This window comes from Siphateles boraxobius, unplaced genomic scaffold, assembly GCF_051911475.1.
Source record: "Siphateles boraxobius isolate OS27281-9 unplaced genomic scaffold, OSU_SipBor_1 120, whole genome shotgun sequence".
Lineage (NCBI taxonomy): Eukaryota > Metazoa > Chordata > Actinopteri > Cypriniformes > Leuciscidae > Siphateles > Siphateles boraxobius.
The window spans coordinates 880,775-902,236 of NW_027508723.1; the positions used below are offsets into that span (position 1 = coordinate 880,775).

The 21,462-nt window shown below is 36.7% G+C and overlaps 1 protein-coding gene across 2 annotated transcripts in view; it reads right to left on the reverse strand.

Annotated features, from left to right (window-relative positions):
- Positions 1-21,462, reverse strand: part of ppp1cc (protein phosphatase 1, catalytic subunit, gamma isozyme) — a 33,906-nt gene that overhangs the window by 9,908 nt on the left and 2,536 nt on the right. For both annotated transcript variants that reach the window (XR_013201054.1, XM_077222856.1), the window contains exons 2-4: positions 8,073-8,204; positions 4,893-5,123; positions 3,051-3,155 (exon numbers count right to left, since the gene is read on the reverse strand). Coding sequence is in view for 1 of the 2 variants with exons in the window: in XM_077222856.1 (XP_077078971.1) it covers positions 3,051-3,155; positions 4,893-5,123; positions 8,073-8,204 (468 nt within the window). In the remaining variant the exon portion in view is untranslated. The remainder of the gene's footprint in view (positions 1-3,050; positions 3,156-4,892; positions 5,124-8,072; positions 8,205-21,462) is intronic.

A 21,462-nucleotide genomic window follows, 5' to 3' on the forward strand; every position in this document is an offset into this window, starting at 1 on the left:
GTTCTTTCGGCGCGCCTAAGAAATCTATTCCACGTCTCCAATAGACCCGATTTCCCCCCTAAAAATATCGATGTGAACCTTAGTGATGTAACGATATCCTCATGTCACGATTCGATAGATATCACGAAACTGAACTCACGATTCCATATTATTGCGATACTCCAAGACACATGATAAAAGGTTAACAAAAAATGTACTGTTGATTAAAATGTTAAAATTTGATATAACATTGTGTGTGTAAATGAATAGGCTTTTGGACTTGGTGCTGTAACCCAATACAGGACAATAGAGACACCAGAATAACAATATTCATGATTCTGAAGCTGAAAATACACAATTATTTTAGACTAATATGCTTGTGCTGTCTTGGTCACTTTTATATTTAAAATAACGTACACAAATATTCATTATTATACATTATATTCAACATTATAGTAGTTTAATCTAGTACTGACACTGAAACTATGAAAACTTGAATTTTCTTCTCACACAGTATTTTTTTGGGGGGTGAACTATACACAATACACATCGTTGCATTTTTGTGTTGCGATATACTGACATGATTTATTGTTATTTAAACTGAGGCCTTATAACGCTGCATGTGTTCAGGCATTGCATGCGATACGCCTGGGATTCATCAGAAATGTGTTCATCATGAACTGATGAAGTAAGAGGATTACACACCCTGAACATTTAGTTTCAGTAAACAGAAAAGCAGATGTTCAGGCTTCTCATTTCACAAACATCATATATTAGAAGTTCTGCCTGCAGTTTTGTCACACAGAGAAAGATCATCAGTGTTGAGGAATAAGTAACTAACTAAACCTATTTCCGTAGCATTAGGAGGCTCGGTTCACTTTAGAAAAGCAGTTCAAACAAACATAAATAACATGTTTGTTTTTTTAAGTTTTACCTTAGAAATAATTTCATAAACACTCACTGTTTTCAATTTATGTTTGTGCGTTTTTAGCACTTTTTGCCCTACTAATTGCCGGGTATATAATTTATGAATCAATTATATAGTAACGTTTTTTGTTTGTTTTTAAATTCGAGGACGCATTAAACTGATCAAAAGTGAGAGTAAAGATACTTATAATGTTACAAAAGATCCTATGTCAAATAAATGCTGTTCTTTTGAACTTTCTATTAGTCAAATAATCCTGAAAAATAAATGTATAACAGTTTCCACAAAAAATCTGACCTGTTTTCAACATTGATAATAATCATAAATGTTTCTTGAGCATCAAATCATCATATTATAGTGATTTCTGAAGGATCATGTGACACTGAAGACTGGAGTAATGATGCTGAAAATTCAGCTTTGATCACAGGAATAGATTACACTTTACTATATATTCACATAGAAAACAGTTTATATTTAAACATTTAAATAATAATAATATTTCCCTATTTTTTACTGTATTTTTGATCAAATAACTGCAGCCTTGGTGAGCAGAAGAGGTTTCTTTAAATAATGACCCCAAAATATATATATATTTTTTAAACTAAATGTCCAGCAACAGCGCTTATGAAACTAACTTATAGCATATAGATAGGCCTGTCGCGATAATCAATAAATCAATTAATCGCACGATAAAAAAAATTAGCTCGATAATTTTTCCGGCCGCGATAATTTACATTTGCATGCTTGTTTTGTTTTCCTCGTCTCTCTCTCTCTCTCTCTCTACCAAAGAGACTGGATGACAATATCAACGCTGACCGCCACACATTGATTTTTGAATGTTTTTTTAATTATAATTTTTTTTTTTACCTATTTAGAATCGTATTTGATTGCAGAGCGCCGTAGACCGTCCCTCTCTCTCTCGCGCGCGCGCTCTTTCACCCTCATATGAGGCGACATACCGCCGTCTAGGGCTTAAATCAAACTTCATTCACGCACACATAGGCCTATATGAAACACTTGCATACACATTAAGTAGTCAAACATACATGTATACTGCTGAATGCTCAAACTCTACACACACGGGAACGAGATGCGCGCACACAAACTCTCCACGCACATGAGACGCGCGCAAACACACAAACTCGCGCACACTCATGAGACGCGAGCGCAAACACACGCACAAACTCAATGAGACGGAGCACACACACACACAAACTGTCCGCGCACATACTCATATGAGACGCGAGCACACACACACACAAACTAGTGCAAATACTCATATGAGACGCTTGCTCACACAGTATATGATGCATATGATTCTCAGTGTGAACGGAAATCACACATGTGCATTTTTTGTTAACAGAGACAGAGTCCATTGCTTTTATTGTTCTTGCTTTTTTTTCCCATTTAAATAGTCTTTAGAAATAAAAGTTTATTGATGTTTGAAAAGGTGTACCTGCAATATTATGCCATTATCATCATTATTTTAGATGAAAATGGTCTCAGAACGACAATATTATCGTTTATGATCAATATTATCGTTTATCGCAATAATTTCTTGGGCAATTTATCGTCCAGCAAAATTTGTTATCGTGACAGGCCTACATATAGAAAAAGATAATAACACAGATTTGAGATTGGACATGACTTGGACTCGACATCAGACATACATGTCCTTGTAAAATGTGACACTGGACCACAAAACCAGTCACAAGGGTCAATTTATCAAAATTGAGATCTATACATCATCGGAAAGCTGAATAAATAAGCTTTCCATTGATGTATGGCTTGTTAGTATAGGACAATATTTGGCCAAAAAAAGAAAAAAAAAGTTGTGCATTTTTACATATATATATATATAAAATGGTAGGAAATTTACAAAATATCTTCATGGCATAAAAGAAAAATATGTAATTTTGACCCATACAATGCATTGTTGGCTATTGCCACAAATATACCCGTGTGACACGTGACTGGTTTTGTGATCCAGGGTCACAAAGGTGTGAACTTTAATGGATACCATAAACACTCCAAATCACGACACTCCACGTATCAGAAGAGTCAGCAGGTGAAAGTCTCTCTGGGATATCTGGAGGTTTATCTACACACTTATCAACACCACACACACACACACACACACACACACCTCCGTGACAACAGAAGATCTTCTCATCGACGATGGCAGCGATCGGCAGACAGTTGAAACAGTCCGTGAACGTCTTCCAGAGCTTGATGTTGTAGCGTCTCCTACCTAAAACATACACCCATAAACATAAGCTTCGGGGTTTATTTAAAAATGAATGGTTCTGTGTTGAGTGGTTAAAATGTAAATGAATTAAAAAGACTCTACAGGGACAGAGTCTGCTAAAAATACACACACTCAGAACTGCAACAGCGCTCAATAATTAATTCTGCTCTGCGTGAGAGTCACACATAGTGGTTTAAAGTGCATATTTTGTTCTTATTACAGGTAAAAGCATTACTAACACGGTTAAATCAGGTTATGCGTTTGCTTCTGTTCATGTGGAGATTTATGTTAACATGAACATCCATGATGCCTTTGGTTTCTAGCAGGATCACAGTATACAGCCAAACAATCTGGACACTTTAAATCAGGAACGCAATTGCAATATAATTTTGCAATTATCTTATTTTGAGTGTGTGCGTATGTGTGTGTGTGTGTGTGTGTATTTATAAAACATGAAGGGCCCAATAGAATCCCAAATTCCTTTTTGTCTGTTTTATTCTTCACCCAAATTCAGCTTTTTTCCTATTTTCTAGATCCCTTTCTGAATAAATTAAATTTGAGTAATTATCAAAATTATGAAACTTAATTCAACAACAATTTATTTGAAGATAACAAATTTAAATTTTAAGGCCCGATAAAATCCTTTTTATTTTTTCCCAAATATCGTTTAATTTTCCCCAAATTCCATGTTTTCAATCTTAATTTTTCTGGTTTCTATTTTAATGGTTTAATTGAATTTGAATAACCAAAAGGTATGTCTAATCAATTGAATTAATAATTTATTAAACAAATGTTCAATAATAGGTCCCTTTCAAATATTGTTTTATTTTTACAGAAATTCAGTCTGATTACATTTTCCTGGATTAATGGTTTAATACAAATGAATTAATACAAAAATGCACAACAATTCCTTTTATTTTTTGGGAAACGGTGCACACAACAAAAGTTTACTGCTACAATAAAAAAAACTTTAAAAAAAAATGATATTCCTTAAAGAATAATGTTTTAATAATTGTATTACTTTGAATAGTTCTGTCATAATTTCTTCAAGTTAAACCAAATTTGAATTTTTTATTTATTTTACTATTAGCGAGTTGTAGAGAAGACATTAGAGTTTCTGTGTAAACACTGTGTATACGTGTAGTAGCGCTGCACGATATTGAACAAAAATGCGATATTTGCAATAACTCATTAAATAATGCGATAATGCTTAAAGTGTGTAAAATAAACTTAAATTATCTTTAAAATATATTTAAAATAATTAATTCGTGTTTCATTCTTTTTTTTTGACAAGAAAACGTCCCAACAGATTCTGAAAGTGAACATCAGTGTTTTACTGACGCATAAGAAGTGTTATTTTAACATCAGTGTAAACCACGGGGTTCAGGTTATCCTACATTATCAAATGTAAAAATAAAACACTGCTTAGTTTTCACTGTATGAATTAAATATATACCGATTCTAATTAAAGCTACAAAAGTTATTCAGCAAACAGCAGTGAGTTTTTTGTTCATGACTCCAGTTATTGCGATATGCATATCCCGATATATACATTTGCGATATTTCGATATATAGTGCAGCCCTAGCGTTTAGTAGACGACACAATGCCGCTCATTAACACAGACTTCATATTCATAAAATACTCTGTGTTTCGATATTCGTCCATATCACACTATGATACAGCCCTAATTCATTGCATTATGAGCGGTTTCCCGCAGGTCGTATCTCCTGCACACTCACACTCGTCGTAGAAGCCGTAGATGCGGTTGATGGAGGCGCACTCGTGGTTCCCCCTCAGCAGGAAGAAGTTCTCCGGGTATTTGATCTTGTAGGCCAGCAGGAGGCAGATGGTCTCCAGAGACTGCTTCCCTCGGTCCACATAGTCTCCCAGGAACAGGTAGTTGCTCTCCGGCGGGTATCCTCCATACTCAAAGAGCCTGAGCAGGTCGTAGTACTGACCGTGAATATCACCTGTCGGGAGGAGAGCGTCTCATTTACTGAGGGATCAAAAAGTACTGTTTAATAGGCTGGGCTTTTTTTTTTAATTACATAATCGATATTAATTCAAATTAAATTGCTTTATTTTTGTCCTTGCTTGGTTTGACAGAAGTTAGACACTTTCGTTCCAACAGAGGATGAACTGTGTCGTTATCTACGAGTTATCCATCAATAAAAATTAATAGAGTTGTTACTTAAAAAAACTAAACTATGTCCCAATGGGGTCAGAAAAATAATCTTGTTTCTGTTCGTATTAACATTATTTTTCTGACCCCATTGGCAGATAATTTAGTCTTTTTAAGCAACAACTCTCTTCATTTTTATTGATTACCCCAGAAAGCAAGACTTAGGGTGTATTCACACCTGCCTTGTTTGGTTCGATTGAATCAAACTCTAGTTCGTTTCCCCCCTTGGTGCGGACCTTTTGGGCAGGTGTGAATACAGCAATCGAACTCGGGTGCGGACCAAACAACCGAACCGAGACCCAGCTGAAGAGGTGGTCTCGGTACGGTTCCGAACGACCTCTGGTACGGTTCGTTTACGGTGTGAACATGAATGAACCGACCCAATTGCAAGAAAGCACTGCGCCTTTGAGTTAACAGGCTTCCGTAGTCGGAGTTGCGTTATGGGAAAGTGATCTGTTGTAGCCCACTATATTCCATTCCGGCGCGCTGTCTGGCCACACGATACTGTTGCGCGTCGTGTGTGCATCATTGGAATGGAATGAATGAATGAATGAATGAGTGACAGGGCTCTCAAGTGTCACGCACAGTCACTCATTTCGGTCTTTTGTCGCGCTCTCCCGCCACACATTGTATTTCTCACGCTGAAAAACTATTTGTAATATATTTAATATGCCGCAGCGCCCAAAACTCTAGCCGCGCCGCTCTCACTGTGGAACCGGCAGGAATCAAGCGCGTCTCCTCTGGTGTTGTTAGCCAATCAGAAAATAGCACTATTGTATCTGGGTAAGATTTAACGCAACAACCAATGACACCGAGTCGGCACGACACACGTGTGGTTTTGTTTACAAATTTTGGTTCACTTGCAAAAAGAGCAGTGTGAAAGCGAACCGTACCAAAAAAAAAAAAAAAAATTGTATTTGGTCCGACCAAAGCAAGTGAACTATCGGACTTTCCTGGTGTGAATACACCCTTAATATATTATGGCATTTTACAATTTTAGTAAATACATTTTGATTTAAGAATTTTTAGATATTTGGACTGGAAACAAGACAAAAATACTGAGTAAGAAAAGCATTTTTTGCAGTGTTGAGTGACGTGATATCCCTCACGCGTGGAGGAGACGTGAGACTGTAAGCCTCTCCCTGCTCATATACTGAGAGATAAGACAATAGAGATATGCAAGATTCATCTCTAAAAGACTGTGATCTCCATTCAAACACACACGCCATCTTTCAATTCGTCTGTCTATTAAACATTGACAAAATCATATCGCAACATTCAAATCTGTGTTGGCGCTGACCCGGAGAGAGTCATGAAACCGCTTCACAGACAGTCTTTTCAACATCATAGTATCATTATTTCTGTGTTCAAATTATTATAGAAGTACTGGGATAAAAGTTTAAAGTTCAAATATAAACACTGTCGTCTACGATAGCGGTCAAAATAGAGTAAATCAGCTTTTGATAGAAAGTTGACGCTTGAAATAACACATTGATCGATTACATTGTTCCGTCACTAAGTGGAGACTGTCAAAAAATGTATTTGTTATTGAATCATTTATTAAAGTATTGTATGATGAATTGTTTTTTGTAAATATGACTCATCTTATACATCATGTACAGTCTGTATAAGTGTATGATTTAACTTTTCCGGATGGTCTAGTGTTAAAATAAATAAAAATGCAATATAGAATCGCAATACTTGTATAAATCGCAATTCTTAAATAAATAAATAATAATAAAAAACAAAAAAAAACGCAATAATCGTATTGGCACCCAATTATCGTGATAGTATTGAATCGGGAGATAGTGTATCGTCCCAGCCCTACTATTTAATGCATTTATTTACAGGCTCCTTACGTGACACTCAGGAACATCTTACATGCAGATAAAACGCATAAACAATTTGCAAGCAAAAAAATAATAATAATAATAATAATTCACCACCGATCGGTTACATATACAATATCACAGGTATGCTTGCCTAAAGAGATGCGCTTTCAGACGCATTTTATTTAAAGGAGTAGTTCACTTCATAATTAAAATTCCCTGATAATTTACTCTCCTCCACGTCATCCAAGATGTTCATGTCTTTCTTTCTTCAGTGGAAAAGAAATGAAGGTTTTTGAGGAAAACACTCCAGGATTTTCTCCATATAGTGATAATGTAGTCCAACGGGTCGAAGATCTGAGTTTCAGTGCAGCTTCAAAGTCACGACTTAGTCTAAGACAATGGCGTTCGACTCAGGCTTTGCACGTTCAGTTTGTAAAGACTTGGTCGGTTCTTCCGCCTACGTCACGCTTGACCTTTCAACCTGATTACGTAATGTGTGGCGCATCACAGCTCGTGCAAGACCAGCATTAGTGGTTAAAAGTATATAAAAGTTTATTTAGTTATAAATGTGCGCTGGTTTGTCTAGATCAGACTCTTATTCCTCGGCTGGATCGTGTCGAGACTTTGAAGCTGCGCTGAAACTCACATTCGGACTCCATTGAAGTCACTATATGGAGAAAATCCTGGAGTGTTTTCCTCAAAAACCTTCATTTCTTTTCCACTGAAGAAAGAAAGACATGAACATCTTGGATGACGTGCCGGAGAGTAAATTATCAGTAGATTTAAATTCTGAAGTGAACTACTCCTTTAATGACGTGATGTAACTGCAATCAAAGTGATTACATGTGTGAGAAACGACTGCTCGTCTAAACAGACAATTACATTGTTACATTTATGTTACTCACCGCAGACCTTCAGTGGCGCTTCCAACTCCAGGAGGATCGGCTGGCTGAGGAAAATCTCACGGGATTTCAGGCACAATCCACGAATCTCGTTCTCCTGAAGCTGGACGTTTTTGCCAGGCTTCGATCCTCTCACTGCAAACACACACACACACACACACACACACACACACTGTTTAGCAAAGTAGTAGTTCAGCTCTTCAACCCTCTCGACTGGAGAAATACATAAAGAGAAAGCGATAAACAATTATGTAATAGTGACGATGTTAGGTATGCACAATATATCGGCCACCATATCGTTATCGGCCCGATAACAAAATTTGTCTGATATATTAAAGCCAATAAATAATGTTTTATTTCCTTCAGCTGAGACACTTCAGATGCGCACTGTTCATCATGATGGATTTGAATTGCTTGAAATATGATTGAAATCACTTCAAAAAAAGGAAAATACAGTTCAGTGCAACATGTGCAGCGCAAATCTGTCATATCGGCTACATAAAATTATCATGAGAACATTATAATTGTGTGATTGAGACATGGATTTTACTGACGAGACTTTTGTTTTTGTAATCAGGCTCTCAAAAATTATATAAAAATAGGATTTAGATTTAGCAGACGATATATCGGTTATCGGCTTTCAAATATAAAGAATTATCGATATCGGCCAAAATTTTCATATCGGTGCATCTCTAGATTATGTTTATTACACTGATTGTTGAAAAAGACTTGACTGCATCTGATGTTGTTTTAACAGTTTCCCTTGTACACATTAGTATTATTTTAGTATCATTTAAATACTACTATAGTTTATTTTTACATTTTCTTTAGTCATATTGTTGTTTTTGTGATTTTTATCAGTTTTTTTATAGCTTTTATTAAAAGTAATTTCAGTTTTAGTTATTTTAGTGCTTCGAGTTAAACTAAACGAAAATGTTGCTTTGGCAAATAGCTGAAAAAATATGTTTTTTTGTATTTTATTTCCTGTTAACGTTATTTCAAGTAACAAAAATGTTCTTTTATGGGTTTAGTTAACAATAATAACTCTAGTATGGACTACAGCTGTAAGATAAAAGTTAGATGTGAACAATTCAATTTAGGGCTGTGAAATCACGATTAATCGCATCCGAAATAAAAGTTTGTGTACGGTGTATAATTATTTTGTATATGTATATATATATATACATACACATTATATACATGCAAATATTTCTTAAATTTATACATGCACGTGTGTGTTATTTATACATACATATATATATATATAATAATAAAATTTATATTATATATAAATAGCAATTTTTTCTTAAACACATGTATATATTATTTATACATTTTATATATAATAGCAATGTTTTATTATATACAATATAAATGCATGCATATACTGTATATATTATTATATATAAATATAAATAACACATTTCTCTTAAATATGCATGTTTGTGTATTTATATATACAAAATAATTATACACAATACACACACATATAATATGTAAACACCAAGTTTTATTTTGACGTGATTAATCGTGACTAACCATTTCACAGCCCTAATTAATTCATCAATGCATGTTTAATAAACAGCTAACACTTGAGTAACTAGCAGGCGTCATCATTTATGTAATTGTCTGGTTAGTTGAGCAATCTTTCCAGTGTTGCAAATCCAAACCCTGCAGTAACTTCAGACAAACACTACATTATGTAGATAATCGTGGTGCTTTCTGTGATCCACTGCAACCAAGTGGCACTGGGAAGGGAATTGGGTTATTTAGTTTAGCATCTCGTCTACAAACGTGCCCTACTTGCACACAGGATCAAAGTGACCCACAGGATTCATCCCTAATGTGTGAAGCAGTCTCTCCCGGAAACACGTGGATCATCCCTGTTTCAACACTTTCCTGCTTTGCAATGTTGGCAGATTTCACATCGATCTCGTTTTATTGCGCTCAGGGAACAGTCAAAGCCTGGCCTGTTACTGCCCAGCTTTTCTATTTTTACCCCGTGTTTTGAGCAACTGGCACACAGCTCTGGACTGAAGCTTGTTTTGATGGTTGCTGGGAGTTAGAGGAGGACAGAACATACCGTCCAGAAATCGCTATTTAGTACAAAAATAATTTTCCAATGAATAACCAGCACAAATACCATAGAGATTCTATGATATAAAATATTACATGATTACCAGGATGTATGAATTGTGGTGAATGGTGATATACATATATTTACAAACAGTAGGGTTTCCCAAACTGCAGTTAAAATTTAAACATAACTTTAAATAAAAAGATTAAATGCAAATATATATATATATATATATATATATATATATATACACACACACACTGGCGTTCAAAAGTTTGGGAATGGGATCAGTAAGATTTTTTATGTTTTTAAAAGAAGTCTCTTCTGCTCAAGGCTGCCTTTATTTGATTAAAAATACATCAAAAACAGTAATATTGTGAAATATTACCATTTTAAAATAACTGTATTATATTTTAAAATAATTTAATAAGTAATTTATTCCTGTGATCAAAGCTGAATTTTCAGCATCATTACTCCAGTCTTCAGTGTCACATGATCCTTCAGAAATCACTATAATATGATGATTTGGGGGGGGTTGGAAAACTGTCAAATAGAAAATGTTTAGTTTAGCAACTTGCATCTGATCTCGCACTTGACCGACCGTAAACTGAAGCGCGTCGAGTCGCTCCTTTACTGTCTATGAGTCGCTCTGCTGAAATTCGCGCTGCAAACATAAAGCCCGACTTCTTTGATTTGATTGGTCATCTCAAATATTCTGACATTGATGAGCAGTGACATACCAATGAGGCTCAGATGAACACACACACACACACACCCTGTCTTCTGTTTGTTCTGACGTGCTTGGCGCCGCTGCGGAAGAACGCGCTAACAACAAGACTGAAGCGAACACAAAGGCTTATCACATATTTAAAGATTGAAAGGGAGAAAACAGGACGGAGTAACTCGGCGGATATCGCTCATTTCATTTTTTTTGACGACGTAGTTAAGGCGGCAGGCGTGTGTTGCTTAGGTGGCCGCTTTAGTTTCAAAGTGCTGCGGGAAACCCTGACACTGATAACCAAGATAACCTATACACACACAAACACGTATAGAAGAGTAATAAAGGATTCATTTACACCGTCTGAGTTTCCACTGGCCGCCTGGATAATCTCATTATATGAGAACGAACCCTCACACACACAGATGAAGGACTGCCTGACACACACTCCACACAACAGGCCTGTAAGAGTTATAATAGCAGCCACAACAATCAGCAATGGGCTCTTTTAACGAGTGCTGAGAGACGCTATTCAACCAGATGATGTCAAGTCGCTTCATCACCATTAGCTGGAACTTCTCAAAGGAATCGTTCACCAATAATGAAACGCCACTGCACCGCCACCGACGTCACGTGCAACCGGTTCCTGTGCGTCTAGCAAGAAAAAAGTCATGACGGCAAAATCTGCACCATAAGCGGCATATTTATATTTAACTGTCACCCCCCTTTTTGATAATCCTTTTTCATAGATGTGAAAATGCACTATCCAAACTTAAATGGTTGTAATTCAAGAATGCTTTGGAATATAATATATGTTTGGTCTAGTTTTAAATAAAACACTCAGCAGATCATTGACAGAAGTAAATCACTTAAAAAAAATAAAGGTTTGAAAAAGTTATGGAACTTTAAATTTACTGTATATCAAATGTACTGTAGTAAAAAAAAAATTATTTTATATAAAATATATATTTTGCAATAATTTTACTCTAAAATCAAAAGACATATCTAACCAAGTTGTGTTCAAAATTTGAAGTTGATACCACAAAAATTGAAGTTCCCATGAGATTTTGTTTAGGTGCTGTACCAGAAACAGCCACCAGGTGTCGTCCACATTCCATTGATTTTATTTTAATGCATTCTCCTGTAACAAATTAATACATTTCTCTCCGAAAATATGGAAACCGGCAAATATGAAACCTTGAGACTCTGATCTTTCCGATGATATGCGTTTTGTCAAGATTACGAAAGTTGAGATTTTAAAGTAGTTATGTAATATGAAACCCGACAACGCCCACTAGGGGAGGAGCCTGCTAAAAGTATTTAAAGTACCGTTTCCATGGTTACGCAACATCCAATTTCAAAATGGTTTTGCACAGGATGAATTTTGAGTTCATAAGCTTTCGAATGATATCTTATTTATGATGATTACTAAAATATGTGATACGAAAAAAAACAGGTGACAGAACTTTCATTTTTGAGTGAACTGTCCCTTTAAATACCGATAGATCTCACTATGTTTGGGATTCAGTTTTATAGAATATAGTGGAGGTGTTTTTTTTAGTATCGTCATCCGTCTTTTGTTTTCAAGTATAATGCCGTTACCTGAATTGAGATCCTGTTTTACTGACAGACAAACACTGCTCTGAATTGTTCAATTCTATAATCTGCTAGTTATGTAATAAAAAACAAATTGCTCCCTTGAAAAAAGCTTCAAAGCATCTCCCCCAACGCATCACGAGGATTAAGGCCGTGACTGTGCTAGTATGCATACTATGATTCACTGTTCCTCCAACTGTTTCTCACAGCAGTTCCACTACAAAGAAAACACAGCTGAACATCTGAAAAACACTTCAGAGTGATTAAAACACACTAAATGTGGAGCAAAAGCCATTGAGTTTTGAGCTTTACGATCAATGAAGCCCATAGATGATATATTATTATATAATATAAGTATATTTCATGAACGTGAGGGTGAAGTGTTGCACATGTCCCTCCCTAGAATGAGACACATTCCAAACTGCACCTTTCCACACAAACACACACGTTTGAGCATATGAACACAAACACACACATGCGTGAGCTCACATATGAACATAAACACACACATGCGTGAGCTCACATATGAACATAACACACACATGCGTGAGCTCACATATGAACACAAACACACACATGCGTGAGCTCACATATGAACACAAACACACACATGCGTGAGCTCACATATGAACATAAACACACACATGCGTGAGCTCAAATATGAACACAAACACACAAACACACACATGTGTGAGCTCACATATGAACACAAACACACACATGCGTGAGCTCACATATGAACATAAACACACACATGCGTGAGCTCACATATGAACACAAACACACACATGCGTGAGCTCACATATGAACACAAACACACACATGCGTGAGCTCACATATGAACATAATCACACACATGGGTGAGCTCACATATGAACACAAACACACACATGCGTGAGAACACAAACACACACATGCGTGAGCTCACATATGAACACAAACACACAAACACGCACATGTGTGAGCTCACATATGAACACAAACACACACATGCGTGAGCTCACATATGAACATAAACACACACATGCGTGAGCTCACATATGAACACAAACACACACATGCGTGAGCTCACATATGAACACAAACACACACATGCGTGAGCTCACATATGAACATAATCACACACATGCGTGAGCTCACATATGAACACAAACACACACATGCGTGAGAACACAAACACACACATGCGTGAGCTCACATATGAACACAAACACACACATGCGTGAGCTCACATATGAACACAAACACACACATGCGTGAGCTCACATATGAACACAAACACACACATGCGTGAGCTCACATATGAACACAAACACACACATGCGTGAGCTCACATATGAACACAAACACATAAACACACACATGCGTGAGCTCACATATGAACACAAACACATAAACACACACATGCGTGAGCTCACATATGAACACAGACACACACATGCGTGAGCTCACATATGTACACAAACACACACATGCGTGAGCTCACATATGAACACAAACACACACATGCGTGAGCTCACATATGAACACAAACACACACATGCGTGAGCTCACATATGAACACAAGCACACACATGCGTGAGCTCACATATGAACACAAACACACACATGCGTGAGCTCACATATGAACACAAACACACACATGCGTGAGCTCACATATGAACACAAGCACACACATGCGTGAGCTCACATATGAACACAAGCACACACATGCGTGAGCTCACATATGAACACAAGCACACACATGCGTGAGCTCACATATGAACACAAACACACTAGGGCTGGACCCGGATATTCGAATATTCGTTCGGTGTGTTGGTATTCGATTTGAAAATGTGACATTCGAATATTGCTTTTTTTTTGCACACCTGGCATCCCCCTCGAAACGGTTCTCATTCGCGCTTGAATATGTTTTACACTATAAAATCTGGTGAAATATAATACTTAACATATAACTTCGTTATAATTACTTAATAAATATATTTGCTTCTTCTTGGACTACTAAATGTGTTCCTGCAATGGGAGTATTCTCTGACTAGAGCGCAGCGGAGTTTGTATGGACAGAAGTGCATGAGCTTGTGTTTTGGGTTAAGCTGCGTTGCTTTGACATTGAGGAACATAGAATAATAGAAACAAAATGTATTATCCTTTTTACCCTTATCAATCTAAATTAATCTACAGCTAAATATAGGAGACTGAGATTTTACTGGGACGTCACGTTTATTTTTCGTTTTTCTTTATTTAAATTCCGTTTTTTTTATTTAAATTTTGTTTTTCCATATTTAAATTTCGTTTTTATTCATTTAAATTTCGTTTTTATTCATTTAAATCTACCCTACTTTGTCAATCAGAAAAATATTATAAGACTACCATATTAAAAATATTGCTTAAGTTAAAAGACGTGTGTGTGTGTGTGTGTGTGTGTGTGTGTGTGTGTTTGTGTGTGTGTTTGTGTGTGTGTGTGTGTGTGTGTGTGTGTGTGTGTGTGTGTGTGTGTGTGTGTGTGTGTGTGTGTGTGTGTGTGTGTGTGTCTGTGTGTGTGTGTGTTTTATATCACTAGAGCAGTGTCCGTTCTCGGAGCATATATACCCTGCATGCGTGAGGCACGCCGCTTCTTTATTTAAATCTACCCTACTTTGTAGGGCTGTGAACCTACACTGGTCTCACGGTTCGGTTCGGTTACGATTATCATGTCATCGATTCAGTTCAATTCGGTATCACAATGCATTTCCATGCACCGCATCCTCAATTTTAAAATTTACTTTAAAAGTGATCCGTGCGCGTGCGTGTGTGTTCGTCTGTTCGGGAAGTCGCAGTGACAGAAACAGTGACATTCCAGTTTCAATTTCAAAGGCCTGTTTATGCCATTAAGAAAATAAAATTGTATGAAATCAATTTTGTTTTAAAAAAATGTTTATTTAAAAGCAGCGCTCATTCATCAGTGTATATGTCACCATTTGAGGCTAATAAAAGCATTATCCTGCTGGAAGTAGCCATCAGAGGATGGGTACATGGTGGCCATAAAGGGATGGACATGGTCAGAAACAATGCTCAGGTAGGCCGTGGCATTTAAACGATGCCCGATTGGCACTAAGGGGCCTAAAGTGTGCCAAGAAAACATCCCCCACACCATTACACCACCACCACCAGCCTGCACAGCGGTAACAAGGCGTGATGGATCCATGTTCTCATTCTGTTTACGCCAAATTCTGACTCTACCATCTGAATGTCTCAACAGAAATCGAGACTCATCAGACCAGGCAACATTTTTCCAGTCTTCAACGGTCCAATTTTGGTGAGCTCTTGCGAATTGTAGCCTCTTTTTCCTATTTGTAGTGGAGATGAGTGGTACCCGGTGGGGTCTTCTGCTGTTGTAGCCCATCCGCCTCAAGGTTGTGCGTGTTGTGGCTTCACAAATGCTTTGCTGCATACCTCGGTTGTAACGAGTGGTTATTTCAGTCAAAGTTGCTCTTCTATCAGCTTGAATCAGTCGGCCCATTCTCCTCTGGGCGAAAATGCCTTGTTGATGCTAGAGGTCACAGGACTGCTGCATACTGGATGTTTTTCCCTTTTCACACCATTCTTTGTAAACCCTAGAAATGGTTGTGCGTGAAAATCCCAGTAACTGAGCAGATTGTGAAATACTCAGACCGGCCCGTCTGGCACCAACAACCATGCCACGCTCAAAATTGCTTAAATCATCTTTCTTTCCCATTCTGACATTCAGTTTGGAGTTTAGGAGATTGTCTTGACCAGGACCACACCCCTAAATGCATTGAAGCAACTGCCATGTGATTGGTTGATTAGATAATTGCATTAATGAGAAATTGAACAGGTGTTCCTAATAATCCTTTAGGTGAGTGTATATATATACATACACACAGGAGTTATCATAATTGTCTTATGTTGGCTGTTAGTTTGTTTATTTGTCCTGTTTATTTTGTATATAAGCACATGTATATAGTGTCACAATTTGTGTTTGCATAATTAAAATAAAAAATTTAAAATGGATTAAAAAAATTAATCCTCTTTTTTTGCAAGTGCATTTTTAATTTCTTGAGCTGTAAATGTGCAAAATGTGTAATAAAAAAAAATACTGACTGACTACAGATACTGTGTATTTCCTGCAAATTCCACTGAATTAATAAAAGCACATGATCACGTGAGCACCAGGATCTGGGATGAGTGTGAAGAGGAACTACTCTTCATCCTGAACACTTTAACTCATGACTTTGAGAAGAACTCAAGACTCCAGGACTGATTTCCACGAGGCGGGTCCTGGCAGCACACGGGCGTTAACGTTATGTAACGGGACACACTGCCAAGGGAACAGCACCAGCACATATAGGTGCAGTCCTAACACACCCGCCACGTTTCTAAGCTGTATAGCAATAAACATGCAGGCGGAGCGTTTGGCACCGTATAAACTCTGACGAGGTGGAAAAAGCAGGGAGAGGTTTCTTAGAGACATGTCTCAGGGTTCATACACCTTTTCAAATTCAAGCTCTTTTCAAGCACTTTCAAGGTCCATTTTAAAGCTTTTTCCAGCACCTTACACCACCGTAAATTACATAGTCAAAATTATTATGTCTTTTTTTTATCACATTAAAAGAGATAAAGCTGTAAACAGGCAAAATTGTGTTTCGTAACAGCAGAAGGATCAGATATTTAAGCAAATCACAGTTTTATTTTTCAAAATGTATCACTGTCTAAATAGATAATGCCTAATTGCCTATGAATAATACTTTTGATTATATATTAATGTCCAAATATTGCTTCCCAGATAATGTGATTTTTCCCAGATAATGTGAAAACTGAAGTAATTTCAAGGGCTGAAAATATGAAGACAGCATTTGAACAGAAATATTTTACAGGCCTTGGTTTTGGGACACATTCTTGATATAGACAAGGTTTGAACAAAATCTGAGACAGTGCAACAACACCTGTAATTCAATGTTAACCCAGAAGTATCTGACAGCGCACAGGCCCCGCCTGATAAATAGCCTATATTAATAAAAAAAATTAAAACAAGTATTTCATTGCCAAGACATATACATGTATCTACTGGAATAGAGCAGTGTAAATATTGCCTCAACCTTACAGTCGGCTACTCGTGTGACACTCCGTCTGACACGATTTCTGTTCAGCAATCAACGATTGTTATTATGCACTGGGCTAACGTTTGCAGGTTTTAATTTGCGGGTAGTAACAAAACAGAATACTAAGCAGACAAAGCTTAAGATTACGGGCTCACGCACAATTCTCTCATTCGTCACTAATCCAAACGTTTCCATGGCTGCGATGTAACATTTAATTGCTGCTAACCTATTATTTATTTTGTAAACAAAGCTCGAACACCCTGGAGTTGAACAGCTTAATGTGGGGAGGGACACACTTATTGTGTCCAACAGCAAACGTTGAGGTTCCATCGCAGTAGTTTAGTGCACGTGAACGTCATGGCCACGTACAACACAAAGCACCTCACGAAGGAAACACTTAACGTAACTCGTAAATGCGCGTAACTAATAGGGCTGGGTATTGACACAAATTTCACAATTCGATTCGATTTCGATTCACAAGCTTGCAAATCAATTCGATTTCGATTCGATTCAATATTGATTATTTTGGATATCAGGTACAATACATGGAAAATTTTCTCAAGGAAAACAAATCTCTTAACCAATGCTGTAAACTATGGGAGTCAGTTGTATCATTAAAATTGTTTCATTAGCCTACTATAGCCTAATATTGAAGGTAAAGATTTACTGATTTGTATACAAACAATTACACTTTTATTTATTTTTCTAATAATAAAGTTATATGAAATATAAATATTTAAATGGTGGCTGTCATAAAAACTTGCCTGATTTATTCAAACATGCATTAAATATTGAAAAACATAAAATAATTATAAAATAACATAAAATGCATATGTAATATGGTGCATATATTTAGCAAAATGCTCCTCTCTAGCGTTAATTTTTCTAGCTGACTAACGAGTTCATGGTCACTGGATATGGTTTTTCTGAGGTAAATGTGACGTTACATGACATTGTTTACAAGCTGTTTCACTGACGTCTTTCCTCAGTTGAAACAATGATTGAGCGATTCCATGTGACAACAAGGATTTCGATAAGTTATACTCTATCTTTTAACACACTTTCAGATGCTCATTCATGTTTATTTCACGCTGTAACTGGTAATATTAAGGCGGAAGAGAAGATTATGTGTGCTCCGCGCTGCTGCTTCTCTTGAGCTGCGCCAGAGCGATCTCACGCCACAGCGCCAAAACAGTATTTATGTTTTTGAATTTCGTAAGAAAATGGACGTAATTTGAAATCTGAGACTTTGTTTCATATCAATAGTAACAAAGCACAAAGATTATTGCGTTTATTGGATGGGATGCGCGCTACAATGTTCCATTCATTCATCAACTGAAAACAGGATGACTAATCGATTCTTGGGATTTAAGAATCGATATCGGTTCGTAAAAATGAGAATCGATTAAAATCGAGAAATCGATATTTTTTACCCAGCCCTAGTAACTAACGTAAATCAAGTAAGCTAGTGTGCATAGGCCACGAAGTGCTGGTGAAATAACACATTAGCGGACCGGAGGGAATAATATGGAATTTTTTCCAGAAAACTTCTTGCACAAAATAAATTCAAGATTCACAAACTTTCAAGGATTTTAAGGACCCTGTAAATCTTACGTTAGGGATGCACCGATATGAACATTTTGGCCGATACCGATAATTCTAGGGCTGTGTTGAAAAAATGGATTCACCAATTCTGAATCGATTTTGAAATTAATTTCTAAAGATTGATCTGTAACTCAGAGCATCAATTTTAATAATAGGTTTACATTTTCCCTGTGAACTTTGACTTGCCGCGACTGGGAGATCCCTTGTATGCGCATTGAAAGGCTTTCCCTCAGCGCGCACATTGTTACGACAACGGGCTTTGAGTGAGTCATTAAACCGTTCACTCAACGAACACGTTCAAAAAAGCTGATTCATTAAAAGAGATGTAATGAAACAATGTGTTAATTATTTTTAACTTTGAGTTCCACTTTTCAAGGCTCAGCTGAGCAGCAATGCGTCGCATGGGTAACGCTGAAGCTGATGCTTCACTTATTAGAGACCAATAATGCATTGATTCAATGCGTGACTCGCTGATTTTATTTTCCCGCGGCTTCCTCGCGCTGTGGAATGCTGACCAGCGCTGCTGCTGACGCGCATTAATGGTAAATACCCGTGACGTGAAAGTTAGAAGGATGATACGACAAATATTTCGCTTTCCTTTGACACGGAAATACGAATACACATGACTTCAAAGACAGACGCAGGTTATCGCACGCGCTCTGCCGATCTCTCTCATACACTCTCTCATACAAAACAAGAAGGGTATAGCCTTATAAAAAAACGTGAATATCGCGGTTACTTGCATTCCTCTGCGGTTGACTTGTCAGTAGCGCGGTACTACAAGATTGCGGTAGCCTAATCGCGATAGCCCTAGTACTGCTGCTGAAATACCTCTGCGTCCTCTGTCGTCTACACCAGTGCAAGTTTGTGAAAGCAGTTGTATCAGCACTCTGGAAGGGGGATTGTTCGTTACAACCATCAATACTCCATTAATTTGCAGTTAAATGTCTATAATAATAGTATCAATATGTTGCATAACTACAGTCCTGTAATTCAGGGAACAGCTGGAAAAAATGCTTTTTTCTAAAACACTTATCTAAATCTCGAAGACCGGATCAGATCGGATCGAATCGAATAATGATAATCGATTCAAGATCTTGAGAATCGGAATCGATTCTTGAAATTTGAATCGAAACCCAGCCCTAGATAATTCTTTATATTTGAAATTCGAGAACCGATATATTGGACGATAATCTTAATCCAAAGTTATATATAAGTTGAGAGCCTGTCCAAGCACATAATTATAATAACGTTCTCATTATAATTTTATGTAGCCGATATGATACGATTTTGGCCTGAACATGTTGCATTTAACTGTATTTCGTTCTGTATGGTTAATTTGCATTGCATAAGCGGTATAACATCTTTAAGATGCACACTGACCTAACAAAGAATTTCTATATGTAATTATGTAAGAAATATTAAATATGAACATACATCTGGGATTATTAGCAGAAATCTGTATACCATGCGTCATCTTGCTCAGAGAGACAGAAATAATATTTCATGGTCTTTACGTCCAAATTTCACAGCAAGCGATAGTTAGCCAGTGAATCATTTAAATTAAGTTACTGAACTAAATAAAACCAATATTATCTAACACATAATATAAAGAGCCTCCTGTAAAGAGCATAAATCTGTATTCAGATTCAGAATGAGTATTTTGATATTTGCTATAGTCCTATACGTAGCTTTCTCGCACTTTTAATAAGCAGCGACATTTCACGAATTGTAAAAAAAAAAACAATCAATCAAATGGATTAGATAAGGTTTAAACCACCGCTTACAATCCAATTTAAATATTAATCGCATTTGAACAATTCACTCCAATTACACAACTTCATTCCGACTGTGCTATTAGTGCGATCAAAATAAGATGATTAGGAGGATTATTATTATTTCTGCTTATTGATTGATTCAATTGATTCTTTAATGAAAGTGAATTATAAAAATCCATGTTTGTGTGTCAAATTATAATTATGAACAACATTTAATTTTTACAATGTCAAAAACTCATGCAAAACAATGTTTATAATCACGGTACAAACAATAAAAATAACATACAAAACCTTTCCACCAATCTCACAGCTTTTTAATGCTGCATGAAAATCCTAAGAGGACAAAACTATTCCCTGATTGATATAAAGCAAAAGTTTTTGAAAAAGTCACTGCTAGTTCATAAAGCAAAATGAAAATGTGTGTGAACCTAATGTCAGACGCTCTCTGATGAACAAACAAAACACACCTTGAAAACTCACTAAATCTGTATAAGTCTAAGCATCGAGATAAAAAATATAA